At 42.6% G+C, this 18,921-nt stretch overlaps 1 protein-coding gene across 1 annotated transcript in view; it reads right to left on the bottom strand.

Moving 5' to 3' along the window:
• Positions 1–18,921, bottom strand: part of ATRN (attractin) — a 197,649-nt gene that overhangs the window by 41,387 nt on the left and 137,341 nt on the right. Inside the window, exons 25-26 of the mRNA XM_063310527.1 lie at positions 10,125–10,186; positions 7,524–7,602 (exon numbers count right to left, since the gene is read on the bottom strand). Of these exons, the coding sequence (XP_063166597.1) occupies positions 7,524–7,602; positions 10,125–10,186 (141 nt within the window). The remainder of the gene's footprint in view (positions 1–7,523; positions 7,603–10,124; positions 10,187–18,921) is intronic.

Raw genomic sequence — 18,921 nt, 5'->3', positions numbered from 1 at the left:
GGAACGATTATATTTTGGCTTTGCTTTGGAATGTATTTGTGTTATCTACTGCGCTCAAGGTTACTTTCCCAGGCTAGCAACTCTGACGATTGCTGGCACCTGTGCCGGGCGGGGCTGTTACGAGGGAGGCGGGATACGTTTGAAGCAAGGGTTTAAGTTTGTATTTGGCGCGCTTTTGCTCATTCTCAGCTTTCTCTGTATTTGTCTTTAGTACTCTAATAAATCAGATTTCATTTAGCATCCTCTTGTGAGTCTGAGTATTTGGGGCTAGGGCAATCATTACAGCATGGAATTCAACTCTCCCTGGCTGGGGAATTCTGGGAGTTGAAGTCCACGCATCTTAAAGTTGCCAAGGTTGAGAGACACTGGCGTAGAGGTCCTCCATGCTGCCTAATCTAGACATTGAGGGGAAAAGTGAAAAAAGACCACCCAACTTTGGGGTTGTTGCCTTTTTAGAGCAAGAGGAGAAACACTTAAATGCTTAAAATAAACATGCCGTGTCCTTCGAAAAACAAAGTGGGCAAGAACACCCAGCCACCACAGGCAGATACCACACAAGGCAACAGATAAATAATTCTGTGGCTGTATTTCCATCATAGCTTAAAATTAAGTTTTCAGTTCCCTGGGGCAGTGAGTGCATTAACGTTAGCTAATTAGGTTTGTAACCAACTTTGCAAGCCACGTTTATGGGTGTTTTTTTTTTTTTTTTTAATGGGGGCGAAGAAATTAAAATTCAAATGGTTCTCAACAGGCATTTTCCCACTTCAAATTACAACAAACATAGGGAGCAAAGCTTCTGGGGATTGGTGGCACGTGAAAACACGAGACAAATGTACCCTAATCAGTCATGGATTAAACCCATTATTTTATCGGAACCGGGCCCTTAACGGGGAAAATACAATCAATGACCTTTACTGAGACCAGCAAGCTGATGGCCGGGGCGTGCATGTTAATGTTAAAGGGGGTCTGATGCAAATGCAAATTAGGAACATAGAAGAATATGATAATGGCCCCCATCAGTTGAGGACCAAAGAACTGTGCAATGTAATTATTTAAGGAACGATTATAATTCTCCAGAGAGATGGATTCCTTCTCTTCCATTTCATCTAGGGACTTGAAAAGGATGTAAGCTCAGAGATTCTTGCATGGTGCAAGGGGGGCAGCAGATGGCTGCACTGCAACTGACAAATTAAATGTTTTGGGACACCCTGTGTGTAGTGGCTTAGAGATGGCACCATCCAAGCCACCCACAGCTCTCTCTCTGGAGTGATGTGTGGCACACAGCAAAGCACACAAAAATGATTTGTTGCTTAAACCACACTGTATCCGAGACCCACGAGAGCTGAGTCAGTTTCCACAACCCTTAAGGATTTGCAGAACAGCACCGTCACATTTTCATCACTCTATCCATACAACATAGGCCCTCTCTCAGGAATACGAATCCTAATTCTTTTCATTTGAGGAAATCAGGAGTGAGGCAGCCCGTTTTTAAGAGAGATTTCCTGGGCATCCTTTCTCCCCAAGATCCCCCAAATCTCAAGAACATTAAGATATTTTAAAGGGGTTCAACTGGATCAACTGGGGGAGAAGAGAAGCCTTTAGCCAAGGAAAGCCAAAAATCAAGAAGAATATACTGTACTACAAATGGACAATCAAATGTTTAAGATGGCACTGAGGTTCACACCCCATCCCACTGGAGTTGATTTACTTCTGTCTCCATAAGCCTTAGAATACAGCTGACAAACAGCAGCAAACAGTCCCCAAGGAGGGTTGGTTGTTTTTTTTAAGGGACCTTTTTGGAGAGGGACCAAAAACACACATTAAGGATTAGATGCAGACAGATGCACCATTTATGATGCCACTGTGATTTTATTTCAGGCATCATTCTCTACCTCCTTCTTCAGATTTCCTATCACTTTCCAAACATCTTGTAATAAAAGGAGCTATTTTCTCTGCCTCTGGTGTCATTCCAAGCTGTCAACAAGCCTTACTTCTTGTTTCCATTCCTCCAGTGCCTAAAAGCCACTTTGTTATGGTGCTCATTGAAGAGAGAAAAAGGGTACAAATTTATGAACAACTCATTCCTCCTTACTAGATCTGTGTCAAAGACTCTCAGGTTGCTTGGCCACATCTCCCTTCCCCTTCAGAAGACATCTAAGTAGTGATCCCTTGCTAGATGTCTTCTGACATCCTCTTTGGGTCCAGTTCACCGACATCTTAATCTAGGCCACCAAATACTGACCTGGATCAAAACCACTCCTCTTCTAGCATAGTTTTGCTAAGATGACTAGCTGGGGACTCTGGGAACTGTAGTTCAAACACATCTGGGGGGGAGGTTCCAATTTGGGAGAAGCTACTGGCTGATTGCCGCTGAGCTAAGCTAAGTGGGGATGGGTCCAGCTAGAACCTGAATGGGAGACCCCTATACATTCCAGGACTAGAGGCTAAACTGGAAAATCAGGAGGAGGAGGAGACCCCTTCCATGTTGTTCCCAGGAAAATTTCATGCACATATCCACATGATCACTGGAAGTCAAATTAATCAGTTTTTCAGTTTCAGGGTTTTTAAAAATATTGTTATAATGTTAGCTTTTCCAGAGAGGGTTCAAAAGAAAGGGTGAAACATCAGAAAATCTGTTGCCTCAACCACAGTCACTAAACCCTGAAGCGCAACTCTGCCCAACAGATACTGGGCGTGAAAGCTGAGCCCAGTATATTCTGTATGGAAGTTCTTTCAGTGCTCCTGGTTCACCAACAAATGGTGTTAAGACCCTGTTGTCTTTTCCCTGCAGCTCCCAGAGCTTCTCATTTATTCTGCTATCCACACATGTTCCTCCTCTGCTTCAAAAACCTAAATTATGTATGCTGGATTTGAGGAAGGGGACTCTTGAGTTGATTAATTCAGTTGCTGGAAATTGGCACTGCTCTTATCCAGACATCATTTGGGCACAGAGGGTAAATGACATGATACAACTGGGGATGAATAAGACATCACAATTTGTAAATATTAATAACAGAGAACAGTTCTTGAATACTGTTAAGACGAGGACCACATCAATATAAACTTTTGGTGCCCTCCTGAAATTTGACCAGTTGTCTATCGTTTTAGATTCAGTGCATAAACCACGGAAAATAGACTTAACTGGGTAGGCTAAGCTACCATACGATCATCTTTGCAAAACAGAGGCCTAAAGACAATTTCGTGACATTTTCTGTCTAAACCCTCATTAAATATCTCAACTTGGCTCCAGGCAGAACACGGTATTTCTCAGCCTATATCCAGCATAAACCCTGATTAACATTTAATTCAGGAAAAAAAAAACATCTCTGGGAAGCCCCTCATCAAGAAAATCTGGAGAGAAAATGGCTGCTTACTCTTCAGATTTCTCCATCCTGTTGATGGAGCAGACAGAACCGTTTCTGAGGAGTGTTTATGGATGTGGATTTTATAACCTGCCTTGTGCTGTTAAGTACCTCTCCAGCTGGAGGGGAGGGGAAACAACTACCCCACACAGCTCCAGGGCTTCACCTGGTTGGTTCCTCTGCGTTCTTAAAGCAGACAGACGTGTTTAGTTGGATACCTCGTCCCAACTTCATCTCAGATGACAGGGAAGCAGGGAAGCTTACTATGATATATGGAAATGTATTTCATGAAAGTCTTAGAGTGTGGAGGTCAAACCACACCAGGAATCCTCTACAGCACATCATCAGGTCTTCAAAACATCACCAAGAATTCTGGGAGAATCACTGTAGGCTTGGCTACCTCTTCAGCCAATGCCTGGTTCTTGCTTGGAACCCAACACGGTTCCCTTCTCTCTACACCGCATGGCTTAACCATCTGGCTATGGGGTCTATCTGCTCTGCTTTTCCCACATCTGACAAATGGGGCTCCTACTGCCAGGGCAAAGGAGTGGTGGGGTTATACCTGGGCACTTCTCCTCCTCCTCCCGAGAAGTTCAGTGACAAACCTCCTTCCTGGATCCACGGTGCCTGCTTGCAGCAAAAGCACCCAAAGTGAGAGCCAGCTGAAGAATAAAAACATCAAAATCAAAGGAAAGAGAAATCCTTTGAACGTGAACAAATGTTGGGTTATACAGCTGTAGCCATGGCAATCTCAAAGAACTGAGTAATATCAATATCTTGAGGAAAAGGAGTAATTAAGACTTAAGTGGCAGATATAGCTGGCATGCTAATATTCAGTCAATTTATTTTATAATTAAAACCTTGGTGAAATATGATACTTCACTCAAATTACATAGATCTTGGGACCAGAAATGATGCCCTTTCAGTATTGTCAAGGTTCAGTCATACACACCGAGATGGACATGGTTGTGCCTGTGTATTCTGAGCAGGAGGAAAAGATAACTGGACCCACAACTGCATAGAAAGTACACTGAATTAGCTTTGTATATATTGACTGCTGCAAAGATGTCATATGACGTTATGGAATAGGCTTCGATGTCCCGAATAACTTCCTATCTTAAAGGTTAATGCAGAACTGAATTCTACCTGGAAACCAGTCCTGGACTATAATTTAATGCATGGTGTTGCACCATCCAAAATTTTGATTTTTCTATATATAGAGTCTATATCTTAATTTCATGGGATATTCCACTTTGAATAGCTTCTCAGTATTGATTCACTAATGATAGATTATAATTTTGTACTGGGTTGAGCACTGTTCCTAATAATGTAATCTTAGCTTAAAGCCTAGTAGCAATTTCTAGTTTTTTAAAGCGATATAATATATTCTGTAACTTACAAGTAGTTAATGATATACTGGAAAACCAGACTCTACATGACATTCTAGATCCCTTGTTCAGTTATTAGTAGTTTATTATTTGTGTTTTACTCTTTTATTCTTTTTCCAGTCTTTTATCTCTTTGTTTATACTCTTTATTTAAATTGTTTTACTGTTTTTTTTTAACCAAATATTTACACAGAGTGGTTCTACACTGAGTTATATGGAAGTAACCCGCATCTTTTTCAAGGAACTTGATTTTATACGTACATGGTAAAGATTAGTTTTTCTTCAACTCACTAATTTCACATCAACATAGCAGATACGCTGCTTGGGGAAAACAGGCAACGGAGTTCAAATTGCTTTGCTGTAAAAATTAAGAATGGTTCTATTTCAGAACTACCACCGAAACAGATTTTTCTTGTCCCAATAGAATGCTTATCGCTTGCCTGAATATTTCAATGATGCAGTTGCTTAATGAGAAGCTGCCGCCACACCAACGGTATGTCCAGTTTGAGGCAGCCATTCCCTGTTATTCTGCCTGTACGTCACCAATTTAGTCACTTGTTCAATGTACTTGCTATAAACCAGAGGTCTCCAACCCCCGGTCCGTGGACTGGTACCGGTCCGTGGCCTGTTAGGAACCGGGCCGCACAGCAGGAAGTGAGCGGTGGGCAAGTGAGTGAATTTACAGCCTGAGTGTTTACAGCCGCTCCCCATCGCTCGCGTCACCGCCTGAGCTCCGCCTCCTGTCAGAGAAGGCAAGCCCATTGGCTGCTATCTCCAAACGGCGCAAAGAAAAAAGAATAAAAGGTTGGGAAAAAGAGGAAGCACTTGAATCATCCCCAAACCATTCCCCCTCCCAGTCCATGGAAAAATTGTCTTCCACGAAACCGGTCCCTGGTGCCAAAAAGGTTGGGAACTGCTGCTATAAAGGAAAGGATTCAGAAAGTTCGAGGAGACACATTACAGCTCTTTCTCAGAGATGGTCTGAAATGCCATGCCTTGTTTGTTCGTTTACTTAATAAGTTTTTATGGCTGCCCAACTCACACAGAGTGACTCCGGGTGGCTTACAAAATTAAGGTTCATGCACTACAAGATGAGAGAATGGGCTTTGACTCAACTACATGAGAAGTATCAAGGTTTTCCCAAAATTCCAGGCGTAGCCTCCTGGTGGAAAGCTAAATAGACCCAATTCCAGGTACAGAGAGTGTGATCTTTGGGATAAATAGAGTTAAAACATTTGGATTCCACCCACAGGACTCCACAGGAGTTCCCAGAAGGAAATTCAGATGGGAACCCACAGGTATGTGGTCTCCTCAAGAACACTAGGTTCTCTGGAAGCAGTCATTTCAGAGCCCCCATGAACAAGGTGGCTGAGAAGCAAAAGCCAAAGAGAATGAATGGGGGCCAGGAACATCCCCAGCCAGGAGATTACAGCAACCACTTCAAAGCTAAGTCTATGAACTGGAAATTGAGGGAGGGTTATTATCATGATGAGTATCTATTGCTGGCATCTGAGAATTTGCTCAGAGAATCTCTCTCTATTCTAGTCATTTTGACAGAATCCTTGAAAAAGTAAAGCAATTACTTCTTTTTGCCTAACTTCCTTTTCTTTCTGTTCTCAGCTCCTAACTACGTTCCACCAGGAACTGAGAAAGGCCGTGCCTTGGTTCTGAAACAATTCTCCAGTCCTGTTTTATTGGATATTTGTGGAATAATTGCAACAGTAAGATACAGAGGAGAGTGTATATATAACACATCTAGAAACTGGGAATAATTAATTTCTTTCTTCAATGGTAAGATCTCAGACAGGATGAGCACAAGCCTCAAGTCCTGGCTTGGCTAACTCATGGTTTGCAATCACCACGGGACTTTATCCTCAAGTTCTATCCTCTTGACATGGTGTCAGAATGGGGAGTGGGGGCAGGGGGACACCCTACATATTGCTTCACCTGGTGTGAGATTCTGCAGAAGACAGAAAGCCAAAACCCTGCAAGGAATGAAACACGGTCATCTCTGCAATGAGAACTAGAATGGGACATGCTGTGAGGATGTTCACCACCTCGGGCCTTCAGGGATATGCTTTACAGGGGGTTGCCTTTGAAGACATCTCAGAAGCTTCAGTTGGCCCAGAATACTCAACTCCTATGTACCAACAGGGCCACCTCTCCCAAATGGATTCAGTCTTCCCTGTGCATTCTGCCTGAGATAGGATGCTAAGGGTTCCCACCATATCTGAAGCGAAGGGGGTGAATGCTGCCACTCTAGGAAACAGCATGCTCCAAGAATGTAGAAGAACGCAGACCACCCCCACGCCCAACCTATCAGCTTCCCAGGAGGTAGCAAAGGCCATCCTATTCCAGCATTTGGTGGCTTAAGAATGACATTCAGCTGCCTCTTATGGGTTTTTGTGGTGGTGATCTGGATTCTTGTTCTGATCTGGATTCTTGTTCATGCAAAGCTACTTTAACATACATGCTTTTAAGTTCACTGCAAACTGACTGGAGTTTTGGTCATGAGTGATACAGACATGACTATATGACTGCATATACATATGCATCAATAAATGGTTGCGCAGGTGTCAGGAATGTGAAGCTGTGCTTTTCTTTCCATGCCTCAGGAAACAGGTAATGACACAAGATCCGACTGCATGCAAATCTTGGACATTCCCTTTTACCCAAAGCAATCCGTTGCTTCTCTTAAGAAAAAAAGAAGCAAGAAACCGAGATAAACCTTGCAGATCATTTCAGAAAGTGGTAATTGTGTCGTGCTGACACACCTCTCTCCGCCGCGATGCCCAGCAGCTCTGCTTAATCTTCCAAACCACAGCAGCCACAAGAAGCAGAGACAAGAAGCAGCTGAAAAGAAGGAGAGGGGGGAAAATAAACTTAGCAATCTGTTTTCCCTTTGCTTCGCTGTAGGAAAATGCAGCAAAACTGACCAACAAAAGTCACATTGTCCTTCCCTACTAATGCAGCCTTCCCCAAGCTATCACACACACTCACTCGCGCACACACGCAGAGAGACACTGCAACTTCATAAATTTCCAGGTACAAAGGCTGGGAAGGCCTTTCTAAAGGGACAGGAAAGATTTCACACAGCAAGCCCTTGGCGCTAAGGGAACTTAATGTACTTGGCTGCATTGAGATTCTTGTCACTGATGCGTAAGGTGCTCTACAGCAGGTTTTGCAGTGGGCAGGGAGGGGAAAAAACCAGCTACGCTGCTACGGAAGGCGAACAATGGCGTCCCATCCGTTGCCTTCACAGCGGAGGTTATGAGCAGAAGACAGCCAAGTCACCACTCCAAACCCATTCCAGGAGGCCTTGCTAAGGGCAATCCAGTTGTTGAGGAAATGGAACTACAGTGGGTGAAAATAGGCAAGACGGGATCCTAAATCATGAGGATTTGTTCTGTTTTCCTCTTTTAAAATCCCAGGTAGTGTCTTATTTAGAACGCCTATTGGACTAGAAGATGAGCTGCGCCCATATTGATTTATTCATTCCCTGAGATTTATGGGCCCACTCATTCCCCAAGACGCAGAGCAGATTCTAGCCAAACGTTATCATTAATCTTCATCAAAAAAACCCAAGCAAGGATGGCCCCAATACCCCATTTTTCAGATGGAAACATGATGCTGGGACAGTGAGATGCCAAAAACCAGCCAACAAACCTGGTTTGGATCTGGGCTACATTTAATACTCTACCAGAAGAACCACAGTGGGTGCCTGGTTTCATGCTGATTTTACAAAAGCATTTCATTGCTCTTCCCCAGCCAAGGAAGGAAGGAAGGAAGGAAGGATATGACCTAATAGTTTTTGTATGCCAATACTTTTCTCCCTCCAATCTTTTTTGGTCATTATTTTTGATCCAATTATCTGTACAGGTTGACAACCCCCAACTGGAAAACTCAATTTGTTCTTATTTCAAGGACTTTCAAAGGAGTACTCAATGCATTAGGAAGGCAATGGCTATGAATCCATTCCACAGCCAGGAAGAAAACATTATATTTATTGGAAATAAAGGATAAGGAAAGGATAAGCCTATTAATCACAAACAATCCTAAAATTTAGCTCTCTTAAACGTACCAGGATATACGACAGCCTGCTTAGCCTTGTTCTTCCCGTTCAAGTCTTTTTATCACAATCCTTTAGATGTATTTTTAAATCTAATGCCAGAAGCAAGGAAGGGTGCCCAACAACAATGGCAATTTGTGAATGATTACAAGAGGCCCTGCTATCCACAGACTAGCCAGTATGCTGGATCCCAATTCTCAACAGCTCGGCAGGACAGAACACACCAAATAAATTTAACAGGAGCCTGCAGAAGCGTTCAAAATGTTTATTTTCTTTTCCCTTCCGTTAACAACTCTTTAGTTTTAATTTTGGTTTTTATCTTGGGAGAGGTTTTCTGCAATGCTTAGCAACTGATTTCTCTCTTGGGCACCCAGCTCGATGTCTTTGCAGTGCCCCGCACCTATTTTTCGCAATCTGCCACAAGGAGGCAGCAGTTCTCCATTAAGTGCTGCAAAGCCCACTGAGGTTCTGTTTTAGGTCAAGTCATCGGGAGGCTAGAAATAGCAGAACGGCAGAGTTATGGCTACCCTGTCAAAAGAATCAGGACTTTGAATCTGAAAGTTCAGTCTAGTTAGTGTAAAATACCAATCCAGAAGCAGTCATATCATTTCATATATCCAGTTTGAGTTAGAGCCAGTTTGGTCTAGTGGTTAAGGTGCTGGGCTAGAAACCAGGAGACTGAGAGTTCTAGTCCCGCCTTAGGCACTAAAGCCGGCTGGGTGAGCTTGGGCCAGTCCCTCTCTCTCAGCCCAATGTGGTGCAATGTAGACTAGCCTCCTCGTGGTGCACCCAGGGCAACGTGACTTGTCACGGCTAAATAGTCTACACATCTGGCTGCTGGACCTCACAAGGATTTCCCAGCAAGAAAAAGCAGCATGAACTCCAAACTCCTATGCCATACAATAAAACGCATACATACATATTCAGCAACTAAGGTGGGTATGGTAGAGACCCAGAATATGTGAGCTGTGAAGGACCTGATATGCCGTCTTGTGCAACCCCCTACTCGCTGCAGGGAACCACTACACCATCCCCAGCAGGTGGTCATCCAGCCCAGGCTGCAAGGGAGAGCCCACCGACTTTTGGTGGGGTTGGTGGGAAGGAAGCGTGCCCCCACATTCCCTTTTGGGGTTCAGAATCACCACGCCCAACCTCTTAAAAGATCAGTTTTTCATTTCTTTTCAGAAAACAACCCATCTGATATGCTTCAAAACAAGCTGGATGTACAGATTTCAGAGGGCCTGTGTTATCCACATAGGTCTATAATCGAATAAGAATATAATAATTAGGTGAAGTGATACAGTACCTGAAAAAGGTGACAAAGAACTGCACCAGATCCATAAAGTTACTGTGCTGTGAAAATGCAATCTGTAAAAAGAAAACAAAATTAATTATTCTTATTGCAATTGTCACTCTGGTTACAAATTAGCTTGCCACAATGAAATCCTGTTTCATTTCCTAGCGTTAGCCTAATGCCTATCCTGGAATGCCTGTTCGCAGATTTTAACAATCAACCTTTCCATTAGGCCCCAAACAGGCTTACCACACATAAAACAGCATATTTTCTCAAAATTACCACAGAACAGCAGCACACTAGACATATTTAGAACTACAGGGATATACTCTCACACACACCGTTCTGAAAATCTGACCCCTAATTAAATTAAATTAAGTGAATAGACTTCTTCATCTTCATCATCATCCCAACTTTTTAAAATGTAATTGAAGCTGGCTGGGGAATTCTGGGAATTGAAGTCCACACATCTTCAAGTTGCCAAGGTTAAGAAACACTGTCCTAAACTGATGGATGGAAACACTTCACTTTCATACTAGGCCCAGACCATTCTGCATCAAATATTTTGCAATAAAAATCCTGAAAGGTCCTCTCCTCAGACAATCCAATGCAAAAATCATGAAACCTTCTTCCAGAGTTGTTCTTGGATGGAAAGCAGAGTCTGTTTAAAGCTTTGCACTGCCTCTTATCTCTGCTGCCGAGCTACATCCTTGTGAACATCTTCAGATATTAATGAATCCCTCGTGGAAGATCTCTCAGATACAAAGCCCCTAATTTTGCCAATGGTCCATCTCAGAGGTGGCAGAAGCCCAACCAGCCCCACTAGAGCACAGCCTTCAAAAACAAAGCATGGGCCTTTTAACTGACATCAAAGCTTTCATGGGAAAAAAATGGGGTTCAACACTCTCTACAGCGGTTGAGGAGAAGATGCAGACCAATGCTGCACCGACATACCAATTATCCACTCTCTGAGCTTGGCCTTGTTAGTTAGCCAAACCTTGCTTCCAACACCAGAGGAGACCACCCCAGTTATGTTGCATTATTTGCACCAACAATCACTATCTTTCTGGAATTAAGTGGCAGTAGCCATCCTGGGTTTGAAGTCAGGGAGAGCTGCCTCTGAGAGCAAAGCTACCACAGAGCTGGTCAATCAGAACAGTCCCTGGCAACGTAACAGAGGATCTCCCCTGAGCCTAGAAATTCATATGAAAAGTGATATATGGCAGGATTAATCCAAGGCAATTTAACCAAACCATTTTTTCCCCTTTCAAAGTAATCTTAAAGTGTATCTCCATTGTTTTCCCTGATGCAAACAGCTGGCCATTGCCTTCATGTTCTTCTAAAGGCATATTCCATTTTTAAACATTTTATTCCTCTATTTTCAAGGCTGATTAATCACCATATAGCTAAAAACATAAATCAAATCTATATGAGTCATGGTTTTTTAAAAAATACACACACACACACAGACACATAATCAATTAAAAACAACTAAACAACTCGTTTAGAAGCAGCACAAACTAAAAAAAGCATGAAAGGAAAATCTAAACAAGTCATGCAGATAAAAACTTAAGAACAGTAGCAGAAATACAAGAGGATTAAAAGAAGAATAAAAAAAGTCTTTACTGCTGCCTATCTGGTTGCTGTGGACAGACTCTGCCGCACCTGAAAGACTATGGCTTATTTATTTAAAATGCTTTTAGCTCATGCACCAACAGTTGGATCTCATGGCAGGCTGCAATCCATTAAAAACAAGAGAAAAACAGCAAATCCAAGTAAAATAAACAAAAAAAAATCACCTAGAAACACACACTAATAAAAAATAGCACTAACAGAGAGGCCACTTGGGACAAAAGGTAGGGTCACCCAGTCCCGAGTAATGACCCACCATCCACCTTGGCATGAGAAGACAGCCAGGGTGCCATGTATTATGGACATTGCACTCCCGTCTTGTAGACTTCTGCCATCATCCCATTTCCTGGAAGAGCAACGAGCAGGCTTAGATCCTCTTTTGTAACTGTCAACATAACTGACCCAATCATGGAACCAACAGGAACACTCACTTATTTGTGTTCTGTAGGCCAACATGGATTTCCAATGCAATACTCTCTTGGGACATTTCCAACAAAATGGAGGTCTCCAACCTTACCACATTTCCAACAGTTATCATTTGTCATATACACCAGGGTTCCTCAACCTTGGCAACTCTAAGCTGTGCGGACTTCAACTCCCGGAATACCAGGAGTTGAAGTCCACACAGCTTAGAGTTGCCAAGGTTGAGGAACCCTGATATATACCATACTCAGCCTCAGTGGGAATCAGATACCATCTAGTCATCACTCTCCCCACCCACCCACGCAGCCACCTACCACCTTTCCATCCATCCATCCATCCATCCATCCATCTCAACATTGCAAGAACTCATATTGGCCTGGACATCTCCATCTCCCTCTCTCTCAGCTTTGCAAAAAACCATGCTTGCCTGAACTTGAACTCACTTGAAAGAACTTGAATGAAAGGAATCAGACACACGTTAATGCATCTCCTAGCAGAAGAGGACAAGACCACAGAGAGGAACTCTGGAGTCCTCCCTCCTGCAACAGACTTGTTTAAATAGATTTGATGTCAGTTTACAGGAAGAGAAGCAGTAACACACACACACACAACCACGGAGTGGGAGAGAGGCGAGCTGTGCTAGTTATTAGGCTGGCACACACTGCGTATTTCATTTCATCAAATTAGAGAGCAAGCCAGTGTTTTTGAAGCTGGCAATACCGAAAGAGCTCCCAGGATTTTCTGGTTCCTACTTTGGAAAATTGAAACGTGGAAAGAAATTAACATACCCCTCAAAAGTGCACGAAGACTGACAAGGTTGAAAACCCAGACTTTCCAGATGGATGAAACAGGAATACACTGTGCCTGCCTTGTATAAAATCTTTCTTGCTGCCACCTCTATTTCCTGAATTTTAACATTCAAGTCAAACAGGCCTCAGAAGGTAATATGCTGCTGCTGTGGCCAGAATTCTAAGTGTTTTGTTTCTATTGAAAAACAATGTTCTTAATATTTCCAGAAACATGCCCCAAATTATCAAGCTATTCATTTTTGCTTTGGACAGTGTGGTGTACAAAAATAATGAGGAGGAGGAGGGGTAACATTTCCCTTGAGCAAGAAGTTGAAGTTTGATTTTAATTTTAAAAGGCTTCCTTGGTAAAGATTTTGCAACTGAAAAATGCACGTTCCCAACGTCGGGCAGCAAATCAAGGTCTTGGCTCTTATCAGTAAAAATACTTATCGTTCTCTGACACATTGGGGAAGAACAACAAAAAGAATTTCATATTTACCCTCCACGGAAATGCGGGGGGGGGGAGATTGAGTCATAAAACTCTCCCTGCAGTTGTGTGTCATTAGCGCACTTCGATACAAGAACGGCAGACCACCACACCGTATTCTGGAATCAAAGAGGTAGCCGTCGTCGTCTTGGGAACCACTAAGGAATGCTAATTGGGGATGGGGGGGCACAAGGTAGGGAGAGGCACTTTCCCTATTTTAAGTCACTCCTTGTCTCTCACCATAGTCTAGCCTTATGACAGCCTGCAATCTGAAAACATAGCTTCTTCCAGCCAACCTAATAAAGATATAATAACAGGAAGGAAGGAAGGAAGGAAGGAAGGAAGGAAGGAAGGAAGGAAGGAAGGAAGGAAGGAAGGAAGGAAGGAAGGAAGGAAGGAAGGAAGGAAGGAAGGAAGGAAGGAAGGAAGGAAGGAATCACAAAATGGCAACAGAAGATGCCTGGAATGCCTGGAGTTGTGGGGGGTTCCATCACTAAAGGTTTCCAAATAAAGATTGTAAGTGTCTGGGATGGTCTGAGGATGCCTCTCCTGGCCAGAGGATTGGGTGAGATCTTGGATTGGATCTCAGCGGTCCCTAGGATTCTATGACTTGATGTATAGTGAACAAAATGAGTATCCAGGCCAATGAAAACATTTGAAGAGAACCCCTCCCGCTTAATGTTGACTAGAAGCCCTTTCATTTCATAAGACACAGGTTGGGGAGAATTCTGTTTGTGTTTGGGTGGACATCATGGGAATTTTAAGTGCCCACACAATTTTAAAGGCCCTTTGTAGAAGGTAGAGGTCAGAGCAAGATAAATATATGTTGGCGTTGATAAGAGAAGTTATTTCCAACACATCATGATCAGCAGCCTTGCAGAAGGTTAGTTTTATTTTTTATTTATTTTCTATCCCACCTGTATTATTTGTATAAATAACTCAAGTCGGAGAACATACCTAATGCTCCTTCCTTCTCCTACTTTCCCCACAATAACAATCCTGTGGGGTGAGTTGGGCTGAGAGAGAGGGACTGGCCCAAAGTCACCCAGCCGGCTTTCATGCCTAAGGCGGGACTAGAAATCACAGTCTCCTGGTTCCTAGCCCGTTGACTTAGTTGTCCAACTCTCTTAGTTGGACTCAATGGAAGCCAAGGAAAAATCAAGGGGTGCTGTGCTGATTCCCAGTTAAGCTGGAATAAGCAAGAATGATTCTTGCACGCATACATAGCAATCTTCATTTCCCCATGACTTCAGAACCCACATTAAGCAAAATCATGCTGTGGAACCCTACCTCCCCGAAGATTCCTGTGGCCCTTTCCCTTCTCCTGTTCTGCAAGGGGGTTAAACCAAGACTGTTCTAATGTGCTTTCAATCTGAGCAGATCAGTTTGTGGCACACTCCTTGGAGGGTGTTATTCTTAAAACTGGTTTCATTTTGGTTTGTTCCTTAGAATACTCATTACTACTATTATGTATGCTACCCAGAAACTGTGGATGGGTTAGAAAAAAAGGCAAATAAATAATAGAGTTTTAATAATATGCACAGTTTGCGTGGGGCACAAAATATGGATTAGTTGAATAACTGATTTTCATCTTTGCTACTTATAAAGAAGAGAGTATGGAGAAGTATACGCAACTTTCCCTAAGAGTCTCTCAGATCGAAAAGGCTGTTCTGTGGATTGAGTCGGACCATAATGGAGTAAGGAAATTTCCTGTCTTTCTGCCATGGGACTCCTCACTAAGTGCACTTTTTTCTGTCCATGAAAGGAACTGCAGGCAGAGAGGTAGACCAACGGGTTCCCAGTGAGGAAACCATGGTCCTCTAAATGCCTTCTGGTTCCATCAAAGGAAACCTGAGAAAGAACGGGAATGTCCCTGGGCAGTGGGCCTTACTATGAGCCAGCTGTTCCTAGTGCAGATGTGTGGAGGCTTTGAAAAAGAATTTTACGCTCCTCTTTTATTTCCTCTTTAATCAGGAGAAAGAAAATGTTTTATGAATTAGTTAAGCATCAACAACTAACAGTGAAAACTCATCATGGCCTAAGTAGTTGGATGCCCTGAAGGGGATGAGATTCACAGGAAACAAAATGAACAGGAACACACACACAAACACACACACGCTTTCCACTGTTGAGTTTGAGGAGGAGTGAAGTTCAAGCAAGGAAGCTTCCTTTCCAACTTTAACAACAAACCTCTGTTTGGACCTTCTGAGGATTCATTCAGTGTACACCAAACAAATAAATGCATGTTCAGTGCCAATGAAGCTTCTCTGATTGCCACTCTCACAAGGATTAAACCCAATGTTCTACAAACTATGATTGGGGCTAGGAACAGGAAAATCAAGGCATTCCATGAGACTGAGGCAACCACCAAGGCTTTTCTGCATTCTCCATCTCTTTACACAACTCTTGGGTGGGGAAATAAGGCGCAAGGCTTGGAACCCAGGGAGAAATCCCTCGGCTGGCCCAGGAGCTCACTGACAAATAGTTTAAAAACCAGGCAAATTAGAAGAAGCTTGTTTTAATGGGGAAAAAAAATCAATAGCTTGCAATTTGCCTAGAAAGCACACAAGGAACTGATACTGCAGAAGGAAGGAAGGAAGGAAGGAAGGAATCCATTGTGAAAGCAGGATAGAGGACCAGAAATTTACTTTGTGTTTAAATAGGCTCCCTTTACTAGCTAAGATTATATTCCTACGTTTTAGAGATCACGTTAGGTAGTAATCTGCAATCATTGTGATAAAGCACTTTTGGTTGGCAGCTACCGAGGAATAAGCAAAGCCAGCTTTCTCAGAGCGTATAATCCACCTGTTCCAAGGTATGCTTCCCCCTGGCAGCATTTACACGTGCCCAACAACCAGAGTGCGCTGCCAAATTTCTACGGGAAAACCCAACTGCAATTTACAACCACTCTGGTTCACTTCGGGCAGTGGGGGAAACCTCTCTTAAGACGTTACTCTACTTTCTATTCATTTGATCAAAAAGAACACAAAAGAACCTTCTATTTGATGATGCTGAAATGTAAATTTTAATATAAACACAAATGAGCAAATTGTGCTTTGAGCTACATCTTGTCTTTCCAGTATGAAAGCAAAATAAAACACTTGACATGGGAGCAACACACTTAGAGGTGTGTTTGGACTGTAATCCAAAGGGATTATAGAAACTTGTAGACCAACGCATCTGGAATACATCAAGATAGAGAACACTAGAGTAAATAGTGTAGCTGTATAAAGATTTGCCACTGATTTCAGCTACTGTTAAGTCACTTTTCCTAATTTTATTTTTGCTCAGAAATTAGAGGCAGGCCTATCTTGCAGGGAAATCTGAAAGAAAGCAGGAAGCAAGGATTGTATTGTATTTTGACTAGTATTTTTTACTGTAACCCACCCAGAGTCACTCTGTGAGTGAGGTGGGCGGTGACTAAATTTGAAATATAAACAAATAATAAATAAATAAATGTACAGATCCCAGCATCATCCACCTCTGAATCTGGGAGGCAAAAATGTAATTTGAGTCACCCATTTTTAAAAGAAGCAACCTGATTCTTAAAACAAGAAAACAAAACGTATGCAGGGGCGTGTCGTACCTCTTTTGTGCAAACTTCCCTGAAATAATTTTTAACAGCCCAAAATGTTAAACTCCTGGTGACCCCTCTGTGGTCTTTAGAAGACTACAGGATAGGATAGAGTAGAGTAGGGGGCTGCTCCCAGAAGGGAAAACATTGCCTACGCCTGTTTTAAGGCATACTGAATATTGCTAGATGCATGGCAATAACTTTTCCCTGTAAAAGCCCCCTTTCAAAAAAGTTGTTGGCAAACCACCCACACATCAGTAGTGAACAGTGGAAGAGTAGAGGCCATCAGTGGCATACTTCAAGGAGTGAAATTGTTCCATTAAGCCAACACAGAAAAGGGGCACCAGCCAATATGGCTATATCCAACCTCCTGGACCATGGGTTCTCAACCAGGGTTCCATGGAACCCTCGGGTTACGCAAGAGGTCACCAGGGGTTCCCTGGGAGATCACGCTTTATTTAAAAATTATTTCAAATCCGGGCAATTTCACATTAAAGAGGTAAGTTTCATTCTTTATGTTTAGTTTAAGAACTCTGTTAGTGCATCTAGACAGGCCTACCCATGAAACAAATAGAATAATTTTGTAACTTCTGGCCTATATTTGAGCCTGAATGTGCAGGGGTTCTCCGAGGCCTGGAAAATACCTCAAGGGTTCTTCCAGGGTCCAAAGGTGGAGAAAGGTTGTCTTGGACTGTTCTGACATTGTGCTTCCACAGACAGGCCACTGGCAGCTGGAAGGCTGGAGAAACGCAGCCAATAGACAGAAGCCATGCATCCCAGAATAACAAGTGCTGGAAGCAAATGGGGGATTGTTGTCGTTATCCTGTTTCTATACAGCCTTTGGTGGAAATGGAACTCTGGACTGTATCCACTGGAACTTGTCGATATCCAGTAAAACTCAATTTATACAAAGCACGCATCTACTACAGACCCAATGGAAGAAGACGTTCTGCAAGAAACGTAAGATTCGGGAAGGACCTAGTACTGCTAATGGGTGATTAAAATGCGTGGGTGGGAGAAGGGGAAGAACCCAGAAATCCAAGAAATTTGGACTGGGTAAATGTAGGAGATAGATTAACAGAGCTTTGTGAAAAGAATTCTTTGTTTATTGCCAACACTTGCATCAAGCAAGATAAATGCACATTCTATATGCCTGTATTTACCAGAATCAAACCAACTACAGAAGATGTGGAAATGCAACTCACCCAACTGGGACTCTTTCAGGTGCAGACTAGAAAGGATTATGAATTGCTGGTTTTTCAATATATGGGTTAAATGTAGAGATTTAAAGAAAATGGGTGTATGGGAACAAACACAGACTCTAAAAGCAATGCAACAAACAGATTCGGTATGCTTTTCTTATGTGAAAGAGAATTTGAGGAGCTATTAGATATGAGACGTTATGAAAACCAAACCAAAAAAAATTCCGTTGTGTTCTATGGGATCTTTTCCAAGATCTTTCAGCAAAATTTAAAAAATCATCTCCGTGGTCAATTTCAGTGCAGTTTGGATAGCAGGTAACATTTAGACTGGTATGCCTTTCCAACTATTACTGTGTGCTTGAGTTGAAAACGAGGGAGAAAGGCACTCGTATGAAATTCTCCTTCTTTCCCACGGCCAAGACTCGCAATACACACACACACACAGTAATGCAACACAGATCACTCAACCTACTTCACGTTTTGTTTGATAAGAACCCAACCGACTAGGAATGGTCCAAAAGTATGTTTCACATTTAGCTGTTCTGAGCTTGAAAGAAAATAGCCTTTCATTTAAAGATCAACTCCAGACACAAGACCTTCTCACCCATGGTGGCATTTCATAATTTGAAGAACAACAACAAAAAAACATTTCTGCTTCCATTCTTCTGTAACACTTACATAACTGACAACTGAGTTGTGTCGT

This window comes from Candoia aspera, chromosome 8 (assembly GCF_035149785.1).
Source record: "Candoia aspera isolate rCanAsp1 chromosome 8, rCanAsp1.hap2, whole genome shotgun sequence".
Lineage (NCBI taxonomy): Eukaryota > Metazoa > Chordata > Lepidosauria > Squamata > Boidae > Candoia > Candoia aspera.
Note: the sequence above shows the minus strand (reverse complement) of the source record. Positions and strands in the feature narration are given on the sequence as shown.